The sequence below is a fragment of the Psammomys obesus genome, unplaced genomic scaffold (genome assembly GCF_907164565.1).
Source record: "Psammomys obesus unplaced genomic scaffold, mPsaObe1.curated_primary_1811, whole genome shotgun sequence".
Taxonomy (NCBI): domain Eukaryota; kingdom Metazoa; phylum Chordata; class Mammalia; order Rodentia; family Muridae; genus Psammomys; species Psammomys obesus.
Window position 1 is genome coordinate 22,951,996 of NW_026593286.1, and position 13,502 is coordinate 22,965,497.

The 13,502-nt window shown below is 37.0% G+C and overlaps 1 protein-coding gene across 3 annotated transcripts in view; it reads left to right on the forward strand.

The window, feature by feature from the left end:
• Erbb4 (erb-b2 receptor tyrosine kinase 4) overlaps positions 1-13,502 on the forward strand; it is a 1,095,063-nt gene that overhangs the window by 778,156 nt on the left and 303,405 nt on the right. For all 3 annotated transcript variants that reach the window (XM_055616306.1, XM_055616307.1, XM_055616305.1), the window contains exons 6-9: positions 2,660-2,778; positions 5,227-5,368; positions 8,008-8,121; positions 8,663-8,789. In XM_055616306.1, coding sequence (XP_055472281.1) covers positions 2,660-2,778; positions 5,227-5,368; positions 8,008-8,121; positions 8,663-8,789 — 502 coding nt within the window. The remainder of the gene's footprint in view (positions 1-2,659; positions 2,779-5,226; positions 5,369-8,007; positions 8,122-8,662; positions 8,790-13,502) is intronic.

Consider the following 13,502-nt stretch of genomic DNA (forward strand, 5'->3'; position numbering starts at 1 on the left):
ATATATATATATATATATATATATATATATATATATATATATAATAACATAAGATAAAACATACTAAAAATCTGTGCACCTAAAGAAACCAAGCAAGAAGGAAAACCCTGGTAAGATATCAATCCTCACTCAGAAAGACAAACGAGATGGACTTTGGAAGGAGAAAACAGGAAACAGGGTAGGAGCCTATCATAGAGGGCCTCTAAAAGATTCTACACAACAATATATCCAAGGAGATGCTGAGACTCATAATTAAACTTTGGGCAGAGTGTAGGGATCTTAGAAAAGAAAGGGGAGATAGTAAGACCTGGATCGGACAGAAACTCCACAAGGAGAGCAACAGAACCAATATTTCTAGGCCCAAGGATCTTTTCTAGGACTGATACTCCAACCAAGAACCATTTATAGATACAACCTAGAACCCAGGCTCAGATATAGCCCATGGCAGCTCAGTATCCAAGTGGGTTTCCTAGTAAGGGGAACAGGGTCTGTCTCTGACATGAACTCAGTGGCTGGCTCTTAAATCACCTCCCTGTGAGGAGTAAGCAGCCTTGACAGGACACAGAGGAGGACAATGCAGCCATTCCTGATGAGATCTGATAAGCTAGGTTCAGATGGAAGGGGAGGAGGTCCTCCCCTATCAATGGACTTGGAGAAGGGCATGGGAGGAGATGAGGGAGGGAGGTTGGGATTAGGAGGGAATAAAGGAGGGGGCTACAGCTGGGATAAAAATGAATAAACTGTAATTAATACAAAAAATGAAAATAAAAAATAGGCAGAGTTGTGACCCTCCTTATTATGAATTTAATGGCCTGTTTGACATTTCTGTCATTAAATTTTATAATTATTTGATGATGTTCATTAGACTGATGAGTAAGAAAAGACCAGTAGAAGGTACAGTTGTTTCTTCAACCTTCCTTCTTTCTTTCTTTTCTTTTTTTGTTTTTGTTTTTGTTTTTAGATGGATATGGTTGTTTATTCGTATATACAAATTAGATCTTGAGTGACTATTTGACACTGTAGGCCATAGAAAACCTTTACATTTTTGGAGTTTATTTTATTTCTTTTTTTAATTTTTAATTTTTTATTATTAGTTACATTTTACTAACTCTGTATCCTAGCTGTATCCCCCTCCCGCATTCCCTCCCAAACTCTCCCTCCCTCCCTCATCTCCTTCCTGCCCCTTTCCAAGTCCACTGATTGGGGAGGACCTTCTCCCCTTTCATCTGACCCTGTTTTATCAGGTATCTTCAGGACTGTCTGCAAAGTCCTCCTCTGTGGCCTAGCTGGACTGCTCCTCCCTTGGGGGATGGGGAGGTCAAAGAGCCTGCCAATGAGCTCATGTCAGAGATAGTCCCTGTTACCCTTACTATGGGAAACCAATTGGTTACTGAGCTACCATGGGCTTCATCCGAGCAGAGGTTCTAGGTTATATCCATACATGGTCCTTGGTGGAGCTCCTATCCTTTCCACGTCATACTAACTCCCCCTTCTTTCATATGATTCCCTGCACTCTGCCTAAGGTTTGGTTATGAGTCTTAGTATCTGCTTTGATACACTGCTAGGTAGAGTCTTTCAGGGGCTCTCTGTGTAGGCTCCTGTCATGTTACTTGTTTTCTCCTACATCCAATGCACCTCCCATTTGTCTTTCTAAGTGAGGATTGATCATCTTACCCTGGGTCCTTTTTCTTGTTTATCTTCTTTAGGTGTATAGATTTCATTATGTTTATCATAACTTATAGGACTACATGAGTGAGTATATACCATGTGTGTCTTTCTCCTTCTGGGATACCTCACTCAGAATGATCTTTTCTAGATCCCACCATTTGCCTACAAATTTCATGATTTCCTCATTTTTGATTGCTGAGTAGTATTCCATTGTGCAAAAATACCACAATTTTTGTATCCATTCCTCCGTTGAGGGACATCTGGGTTGTTTCCATGTTCTGGCCATTACTAGTAAAGCTGCTACAAACATGGTTGAGCAAAGGTCCTTGTTGTGTACTTGAACAAATTTTGGGTATATGCCTAGGAGTGGTATAGCTGGATCTTGAGGAAGCACTATCCCTAATTGTCTGAGAAAGCTTTTTTCTTTTTCTTTCTGTCTTCCTTCCTTCCTTCCTTCCTTCCTTCCTTCCTTCCTTCCTTCCTTCCTTCCTTCTTTCCTTCCTTCCTTCCTTCCTTCCTTCTTTCTTTCTTTCTTTCTTTTTTTCTCTTTCTTTCCTTTCTACCTTCTTTCCCTGCCTTTTAAAAATGTATAACATATTATGCGAATCAAGTGAAAAATTTATTTCTCTATTTCTATTATGTATCTGGGCACACTTTCTCCCACAGAGCCTTCCTGTACTTGTTCGAACATTTCACTGCACACTCCACTATTCCTGAACTTACTAAATACACTCAGTGATTTTTGTTAGTTTTGTTTTTGTTTTTTTTTTGTTTGTTTGTTTGTTTTTACTTATTTGCTGAACAAAAAGGAATGTTGTATATGTGATGCCTTGTACTGTAACTCCTAATTACTGACTTAACTCACTAAATGTTTTCTGAGTTAGTCAATACCAGTTGGAATAAATTGTTATCCCAGAACATGTTTTGTTGTTACAGACATAGTTCTGTTGATGGATGGAATTGATTGAGATGCCATCTCTGTCTTCCGCAGTGACAAGGACTGTGTGTGCAGAACAATGTGATGGCAGGTGCTATGGACCCTACGTTAGCGACTGCTGCCATCGAGAGTGTGCTGGAGGCTGCTCAGGACCGAAGGACACTGACTGCTTTGTACGTCTGGGATCTCTCTCTCTCTTCTTACGTCTAAATCAGATATTTAACTTCAAACACTTAACACTGGATTATAATTTAAATCTTCTCATTTCAATATATGAAAAGGCCCTGAAACCCCTTGAAGGCATTCTACCACTAAAGATGGATATTGTGTAAATGAAACTATTTAGCGCCATTTAAATCAATTCTACCTTTCTGATACAGTTTATGTGTGAAGTGAGTATACTGGGGAACGTGCATTCAGAAATTTATAATATCATATCCACACATTCAATGTTTACCACTCTTTTTTTGTTTTATTATTGAGTTCCATGAGTGAGGTCAGCTTGCTTCCTGGATATCACTTTCAAGATTATATCTGAGGAATTTATGCATTTCAATATTTTTCAGTTTGCACTTGTTAACAAACTAATATTATTCTATATTTAAAATTAAGAATGTACATTAAAAACTATGTGATAATTTGTATGTTTTATATTTTTATTAAGTAAAATAACTTCATTGAAAACATTTAAATTACGCTTGATATTATATCCTTGATATAAGATTTTTTTCTTTGTAATATTTGCATAACTTTGAGTGATAATTTACTCAAGCTTATAAACCAGAATACTAGTTTAACTTTATGCTAGCATAATAAACAGTACATTGTTTTATTTTTGTAAATGAGCACAATTAATTCTTTCTGCTCCTAAAAAAAAATAGAAAATACATATTAGAAATTTATTTTGTTCTACCAAACAAACACATATTAAAATTGACATTTTTAAGGACTGAGACCTCATCCAATAAGCAAAGTAAAAATAGCATTAATTCTACAGCTAATTTTTGCTTGAATTTTAAAAATTGTACGAAACTTAGTTTGTCTGATAAGGTTCTCTGGGAAACAAATCTAAGTCTGGCTACAGTGCATTCAGGCAGAGATTCGAGGAGAGCCCACATGTTGAACTTCTAAGGCAGACCTGAAGCAGCCAGACTCAGAGCCCTTTCTCGTCTGTCATCGCAGACAGGAGAAAACCAAGCTTGATTTTGAAGACACTGCACATGGCAGGTGTTGCATTAATGATTCCAAAGCCAGAATGGAGGTAAACAGCAGAAGAGCTCTCCCTGTAGTGTGTGGCACCACATATTTTTATGATAGGCAATACCAGATGCGCTTAAGAGCTCTCATTTCATTACACTATTGGATCGGTCCAGTGATTCTACTTTGGCGTTTAATACAGATTGTTCGGCAATGCCAGACTGAGGCTTTGGTATAAGTTACACCACGGTTGTGTGCTGACTGGAAGGTAACAGTCCTCTGTGTTCTATGCCCTTGTTCCAAAGAAGTCTGTGTACATTGCAAATCAGTGCAGAAATTCTGTTAGTGATTCCATTGTAAGAACACATGATGTTTCCTGGCCATAAATTAAAACTTACTAAGTTTTCTAGATTGCTTTTTAATAGAGTCTTCCTGTAATGTGTCATCTTAGTGAATAATGTATCATCAGTGAGTCTCATTTTGATAATACACCTTGTAGACCATCGTCAAAGAATTGTCAGGTTGTGATGAAGTGTTTGCTAAAGCAACAATTGATGAAGCCAAGGAAACAGCATAAATCAATTCCTATTAATAACCATATGTCAATTTATAATGAAGGTTAAAACAGAGCTTTGGTTCATGTAAGCCCTTGTCTGAGCCCTCAATTGTTCATAAAAAGGCTTCATTTCTTAATTAAAAGAGTTACATTGTCCTCATGTCGGCCAGTCATATGTTTATATGTGCTTTCTTTGATATCAAAAAATGTAACTCTCAAGTAGAAAAAAAAAGTGTTTTTTAATTCTTCTCAAGTGAATTGGAATACATGAATGAAAAGACATTTGGGCACAGATGTGTTAGCGAAAAACCAAATGTCTTTTGAACATGCCTATAGTAAATGATGTGTCACTGTGAAAAATGACATTTTATTTAAGCACCGACTAATGATAGCTTACCATCTCTTAAAATTTACCCTTATGACTATTACACTTGGTCAGTCTCCTGCCCCTGCTTACAGTTAAGTACAGGTAAATAAATCACCATTATTTTGTTTCCTACTGTACAATGATGACAAATGTGCTCAACCTGCCACACAAGGTACAAGTTCGCTGACCGCCTTCTTCAAAAATAGTCTTACCTATGTAACCTATGTAACTGACATAAACATAAGTGCATTGAATAGTGTGAGCTCAAATATTCCACATCCATCTACATTCAACATTATAAACTAATTCTCAGTTTAAGACTGTGCAGATAAACACTATGTGAAGGCCAGCAACTGTAGCTGGTAATATTTACTGATATAAGAGAGAGAGAGGCTGATGAATTACTTCAACATTATCAGTTAGGGCAGGATTTATAAAATTGGAATACAATAAGTAAAGTAGGTGAGAAGGTTATTTACACATGTATCTGACGTGTTGCAGGCCTGCATGAACTTCAATGACAGTGGAGCCTGTGTGACTCAGTGCCCCCAAACATTTGTCTACAATCCAACCACCTTTCAACTGGAACACAACTTCAATGCAAAGTACACATACGGAGCCTTTTGTGTTAAGAAATGCCCACGTAAGTGATGGACTTAGAAATGTAAAATAATTAGATCTGTACTGGAAAAGTGAGAGGTTGCATGTGGGATCATTTTAATTTGAAACTTGAAAATTAAAAATGGTGAATTATTTTACATTGGCTGTGGGTCCTGGAATTTATATTTCACAAAACAAGGAAAGTAAGGATGAATATGTTTAAGTGATTATCCTTGAGTCATAACAAGGATATGCCAGGCTTGAAGTTACATTGGTGGGGACTGATTCCTATAACTTCTTATTTTCTCTGTACTTTGGGGTTTCAACACATGATACAGTTTCTCATAAAAGATCATTGTTGACATCAGGCCGTATGATAAATAAGGTCAGATTCTGATAAAATTGGGTTTATGCCTATAATTATTGTTGATTGTTCACTTACAGCACTATATGTAATATAATATACTAATGCCAAAATAATTTAAGAGTTATGAAGATTGTTGAGTGATGTCTAGCAAACTGATACTATCCTACAGATTCAAGAAGACCATATGTGATAATAGATGCATATATTTTGTCATATATTCATATGAATATTCTTTGCTTTTGATGATCAATGGAACTTTTACCTATTGGAAAGCCTAATAGTAATTCATTTAAACTTTTAATTAAATGACTATATTTACTTACAAAATCACGTAAGTGGAGCTTTACAATCTATAGATTATCAATATAACTCCTAGAATAGCCTGCTTTTTGTCCAGTTTAAGACACTTCATTGTTTTTCTACTGAAACACTAAGACCACCTATAGACTCTGTTCACGGGGCTTAGGTTGCCGGACTAGCTGTCTTTGGAAACAAGGTCATTTAGCTTCTAAACGCAGGTTTCCACTCCCCAGTTCAGCCTTCGGAAATCTAGAAAAGTTTAACCTTTTGAAGAAAAGAAAGAGGAGGCACAGTTCAGTGCACCTTATAGAGAGCCTTATAGAGAGGTACATAGGCGTCCTATGTCAGATAACTTGCTATCCAAGACATTTTATATACATATTTGCCTCTACAGAATTGCACATGTTCCATGTATCAGGTACTGTTGGGTTGCTATGATTAAAATACCTAACAGAAACAACTGAAGAGGGAAGAGTTCAAAATATGAATCCTGGTGTCAGGAATTTTAGTCCTCTTACAGCAGGGAAAGGATCAAATTCATGATAGTGTAGATTCTTGCGCTGAAAGTAGACCTTAGGCAGGAAAGAGCCAAGGCGGGTGTGATCTTCCAAAGCCTCTTGTTGATCATCTGCTTCCAATCCAGAGTGCCTTTCTTCTGCAGGGTCCACAGCACAGCTGGAGGCTGGAGGTCTAGTGTCTAAAATATGATACTGTAGGTACCATTCCAGAATATTAATCCTACCATCCTTTTGCTTTGGATCCCCTGCATCTTCTCACAGAGCAAGGTCCCGAGTCATGCTTTTCTCCACACAAAGTGACCGGGATGCTGGTAACTTCCTAGGAAATGTGTACCTTGTATCTGACTTGACTTCTTCCACTACCTTGTGTAAGGGCCCTCCTTCAAGTCTCCGTGCCGCTGTGTTGACTCTGCTTGAGAGTATAAATTCATCACTCCAGATAAAAGCAGCATGCTGATGCTGGCCAAGCTGATCATAAATCAACCCTCACCCATAATCAAGTTCTGTCTCTTATCAAGTCCTGAAAGCGTTTCAGAAGCTGTTTGTTAATTGGTATCCAATCCTGTCATAGACAGTAAGCCTTGAATTTTAAACCTAGAGGTGTCTGTTAGGTTTTTCTAGGTGGGACTTCATAGCTCCATATGGCATTTTCTTCCATTATGGATGAAATACGAGTCACTTGCTTTATATGTCCCACGATGCAGAGTTACTAAGGACACATATCTTTTCTGCTTTTTTTATGTATTTATGCAGCCTCGTGTTTGGAATCTTTCATAGCATTGTGTATAGATCCAGAGCAGTACTCGGGAAGGTTGGTTACCTTCCAAACCACACTGTTCTTGCAAGTATCGAGTTGTCCCTCTAGTTCCGAAAGCTCTAGATGCTGTAATTCTTAATTTCAAACAGAAAATCCTGGCACCTCATATATTGCTGGTTCCCTTAACATATCACCACCGCTGAGTAGCAAGATGTTCATTGTCTAATTGCATACCATTGCTAAAGTGGTATCTTTCAAATTTCCATCATGTATCAGAAAGTTCTCCAATAAAACACAAAGTGCATTTCAAACATTTCCCCTCGGATCTGAAGTGCACACTCTTGAGCCAAGGCAGCTTAACTTAGGCTTCATTTGTGCTTGAAGTATTTTAGACTTCCAACTTGCCTAATGTCATGAAATGAAGTGGAACTATTGAGAAACACAAACTCAATGTAATGTAGCTTCCTAAGTCTATAAAAGAAATCGCTGTGTCTTGGGGGCAATTCAGAATGTGGAGCAGTAGCTAAGCAGATACTCTTAGCACACACTGCTCTTGCAGGGGAATGTGTGTGTTGGAGATGCTGTTTCAGGTTGGAGATGACCTTGTTTTAGGGGAAGAGTCATAGACATTATCAATGATGTTATTTTCAAACTATAAACTATCTTCTTTTAAACTCAGTGGCTGAACATTAATTAACATTGTTGCTTATTTGACAATTTGTTTTTGTTTTTAAACTCAGATAACTTCGTGGTGGATTCCAGTTCTTGTGTGCGTGCCTGTCCTAGTTCCAAGATGGAAGTAGAAGAAAATGGGATTAAGATGTGTAAACCTTGCACTGATATTTGTCCCAAAGGTGAGTGATGCTACAGGATATTGGGTTATAACAGGGGCCTCTAGCAAAGGCTTTCCTGCACATTTTATTTTTGTTGTTGTTTCTGATTTGGTTATCTGAGACAGGGTTTTCCCATGTAGCCCTGGCTGTTCTGGAGTTGCCCTGTAGACCAGGCTGGTCTTGAACTCACAGAGATAAGGGAGTGGGGTAGATAGTATTGAATTTGCTAAGCATATATAAGGTTACATAGTGCCAAAGCAGGAAAAAAGGTAATACAATGGCTGGTACATGCTTTTCAATTTTCAGCACTCCTTTAATCTTAGTACTCCAGAAGCACAGGCTGGCAGATCTGAGTTCAGCCTGGTCAGCCTGGGACAGGCAGGGTTACATGGAGACACCCTGTTTCGAAAATCAGAAAGAAAAAAAAATAACTTTTTTAGAAAAAAAAATTGATAAGTTTATGATCTAAAATAACGGATATTATTTTACAATGGGAAAATGTAGTGTTTTATTAGCCAAGAATATATTTCCCAACTGTTTACTCTAAATCTTGCCTCTCTAGCATGTGATGGCATCGGCACGGGATCGTTGATGTCAGCTCAGACTGTGGATTCCAGTAACATTGACAAATTCATAAACTGCACGAAGATCAACGGGAATCTCATCTTCCTTGTCACTGGGATTCATGGGTCAGTATTCAAGCTGGCACTGTTCTGCGGAGAGCAGGTGCCCTTCGCTTTGCAGGCTTGCATTGCAGAAGCACCTAGACCTGGGAGAATTTTACTTTTCCTTCACAGCCTTTCCAGCAAAAGTAATGCACAGCCCTCCAGTAGGGTTGGGGTCACATCTGCCTTCGGAGTTTGGTTATTATTTTGGGAGGAGAGTACAAATTTGTAATTCAGCTTGAATGTACTTTCAGGATGATTCTCCTAAAATCCACAGTCTCAGCAAGCCCAGGTTTTAGCCTCTTTGAAGGAAACAATACTAACACATAAAGTAAGAAATGCCTGTGGAGTTCCCATCCCCTCCAGCTCTTACTATCTATTTCCCACTTCTTACAAAAAAAAAAAAAAAAAAAAGAAAGAAAGAAAGAAAAAGAAAATGCCATTTGATTTGGAAAGAATTAGTTCAAAAGAACATATATTTAAAAACAAAAATCCTTAACATGGAACAAGTCAAAGAAACCTGGCACAAAAGTAAGTTGAAATTATCCTGATCTTCTTTTAAAAATTCACTTTGTTCTGATGGATTCTTCTCTCTTTCTTTCCCTGATATAGGGAAATTAGCACTACTATAAAGTGTATTTTATTTTGGTAATAAAAACTGTTACATTATCTGGGGTCCTTCATTACAGAACCGCCTGCTGGCTTTAACCGGGAAAATAACCAAGTTTGTATTCTTTGTGTAATAAAAATGTCAATAGCTATACTTTGTATTTTATCTATTTGTCTATATTACTACTTAATTTCTAAATATTAGTGCTACAGGCTACAAATAAAGACTATCTCTCACATATTTTAATTCAAACTCTTACACTGAACATATATCACATTGTTTCTGGAAGCAAAAATAGCTTAATACATTATGAATAAATATTTTCAAATAAGAACAGCATGAACAATGGGACAAAGTGTTTATCTTCATTCAGACAAATTATTATTTATGTTCTTGCATACAAAACCTCTATTAAAAATGCAGTTTTTTAATATGGCCTTGTGTCGCAGCCTGTAAAAGTATACATGTATCTTTTGTGCACTGAGTTATTTTTAGTCAAACCAGTGCTTTTCTTAAAAGATTACTAGCTTTCATTTAAACACTTGGTGATTTTCCGCCTACATTCATATATGACAATGGCGTGTTGAGTATCCCTCACCACTGTGATAAGATTCCCAAAGCTTTTAGGAGGCCTCTGCATTATTGACCTAGCATCTTTCTCCCAAGGGGTGGGTGAGTGGGTGGGATATTTGGGCCAATATTATATATATGTTATATATGTGTGTGTGTGTGTGTGTGTGTGTGTGTGTGTACCTGACACCCAGAAAATGATATATGTATATGTTAATTAATTTTTTTAAAAAAATCGCTATGATAAAAAGTAAAGCCACCTGAGAATCCAAGAAATAGATGGATCCAATTGACCCCCATTGCTTCCTTTCACATGGGCGTTGCAGTACTTATTTTTCATTTTTCTGTAACAAAATACTGTGACAAGAGCAATTTAAGAGAGGAATGGTAATGCCGGTTCACTGTTTCAAGTTACACCTAACATGGCAAGGATTTCATGGCAGCAGGACCTTGAGCCAGCAGGTCACTTTGCATGTATGGCTCGTTCTTGCCTTTTTATTCAGCCCACAGCTACAGCCTCAAAAGCAGTGCCGTCCACTCTCCAAGCTGTTCTTCCCCCTAAAATAACCCAATCATGACACTCACACACAGGTATACCCAGAGACTAAGCTAACGTAGATTATCTCTCACAGATATGCTCAGAGTTATCTCCTAGATGATTCCAGATCCTCTATAATTGTTGATGATAATGACCGTCACAGAAATTACAAATGTAGTAGCTTCAAGCCTTCAATATTTGGTGCAATTTGAAAATGTATTCTTATGAATTGCTTTAGAGAAATGGCTTTGGACGTTATCAGGTCTAACATATATTCATGTGCGTGTGTACGTGCGTGTGTTTATCAAGCATTTGGCATCTTTTAAAATTCAAAATAAAATCTAGAAATAATGTGTCTGTTAAATACATAAATTTGAAAAAAATCACTGTAATTTCTATTTATTATTAAAACAAACACAAGAAAATAGTCCAGTGTGATAAAAAGTATTGATAGGAAAATCCTCAACTTCTACTCAGAATAAAAATTTGGATTTATGAGAGATAATGCTAGAAATAATTCTGAATAAAAAGTGCAGGAAAATAAAGGTCATGTAAATAGCTGGAAACTGAAATAGAAAATAAACAGACATATCGCACACACAGCAGCGGTAACTAAGTTTCTTTGGTACTGGAAAAGCACAGCTGTTGAAGTGCATACCAAGTGACTCAGCATAAAGTTAGCACACCTGAGTATCTCTCTGGTCATGCTTTTATTAAAAAATTGTAGGGAATAAAGGGAAATCCTTTGCTTTAAGGTGATTTTAAAATCACAGCCATGGGGTTATTATTAAAAGCCTAGTTACTGTTACAATTAAAACACTACTGTAAGTGTCCTAATTCCCATTTAATGAAGTGATACTACCACCATTGAGAACCACTTGGGGTGGGGGAACTATTTTAGTAGAATAATAAAGAAAAGTGACCTTCCTATGGTCAAAATCCTTCTACATAATGTCTGGGAGATAATTTTTTTAAAATAATGATTGAATGACACTTAGAATTATTATTTTAGTCTTTTTATTGTAGAAGAATATCAGGGAAGTCATACTAGTTATGAGAATTTTACATTTTCGTCTCTGCTCCAGAGTGAGCTAATAGTCAACATATAATTGCAAAATAAATAGAAACAATTAAGCCATCTGATCAAATGTGTTGTGCAATGGGAACCTCATATAAACTATGAAATTCCCCATTCTGTAAGGACTATAATATCATTAATTCATTCAGGTGAAAAGAAATATACTTGAAAAATCAACATGGACTAGAAGTCTGAGGGGAAAGGCCTATCTTTATAATGAACCCAAGAAAAGATAAAAGAGACAGACTATGTAGGTGACCTGATCCAGGCCAGCATGGAGTTTGAACCGCAGCTACGTGATGGATGATGGGAACGGAGCTTGGTGGATTCTCTTTCATGTCAAACACTTACTTTCTTCCTTCAGTGAAAAGCTGGGAAATGGATTGAGAGTATACAGCTCTTCTGATTGTTTTGCTTTTAAAAATCAAAAAGTATTTTGATTTGTTTAGCCCCACACCAACAAAATCTTAATAAATGGTACAGAACAAAAGGAAAGAGGAGGGGTGAGTAGGGCAGAGGGGAAAAACAGGCACTAAGGGCAGGTAAAGAAGAGAGCGAAAGGAACCTAGTTGACTATATTTAGTTTATAGCTCAGAATAATAGTTTCAATAAATATTACTTTATGGTCTAACTATAGTCTTTTCTAGACTATCTTTGAAAGCAAATAAAGGCAAAATTTCATTTCAGAGACAGAATGCTTCTTAGTTCAGATGATCATCTGTTCTTCATCATAATGCTGAAACCTGAAATACCTGAGGTTGGAATCAATACTGTTGTGTCTCAAGGAAAATATATATGACATTTTGCAAGACAAATATAAGTGAAATATGATATATCCTCCATTCTCAGTCTCATGCCAGCATGAGTCATATATTCTGAAGCCCTTCCTATTCATTTTCATTAAACTATGACCATAAAGTCAATTCAATAGATCTCAGGCATCTTCCATCTGTATAAAAATATGGATGGTGGTTTATTCAGTCTGTGTGCATATGTGAGGATAGAGAAGTGAAGACAGAGAAAGGCACAGTAGATTTTAAAAGTGACTGTTATAGAAATTATAAAAATCAAACGTCCGGTCAACAAAATGTTTTATCACTTTCATTGATATCACTCTCAACATTCTCATAGTGACTTTTAATAGGACACTACTACTCATTAACACAGTTATTTAATAATGAGGTCAAAAGTCATAATTAAATGATGTTTTATGCAGAAAGACATTTCTTTCAGAAAATATAGTCTTGACAATTTGTCAATTAAAAATTATAAAAGATGTAAAGAAATATGATTAACATGTTAAAACAGTGACATAATAGTGTCTTTGCCGTGAATGGAAATTCAACTTCTTTCCTTAATTTGAAAGACTCTACCCAGCAAGGTATCAAAGCAGATGCTGAGACTCATAGCTAAACTTTGGACAGAGCACAGGGAATCTTATGAAAGAAGTGGGAGATAGAAAGACATGGAGGAAACAGGAACCAAAAAATCTGGACACAGGGGTCTTTTCTGAGACTCATGTTCTAAACAAGGACTATTCATGGAGATAACCTAGAACCCCTGCACAAATGTAGCCCACAGCAGCTCAGTGTCCAAGTGGGTTCCGTAGTAATGGGAACAGGGACTGTCTCTGACATGAAATCAGTGACTGGCTCTTTGATCACCTCCCCCTAATGGGGGAGCAGGTTTACTAAGCCACAGAGGAAGACAATGCAGCCTGTCCTGATGATACCTGATAGGCTAGGGTAAGATGGAAGGGGAGGAGGACCTCCCCTATCAGTGGCCTTGGAGAGGGGTATGGGAGGAGATCAAGAAGGAAGGGTGGGATTGGCAGGGCATGAGGGAGGGGGATACAGCTAGGATACAAAGTGAATAAATTTTCCTTAATAAAAAATAAATAAATAAATAAATAAATAAATAAATAAATAAATAAATAAATAA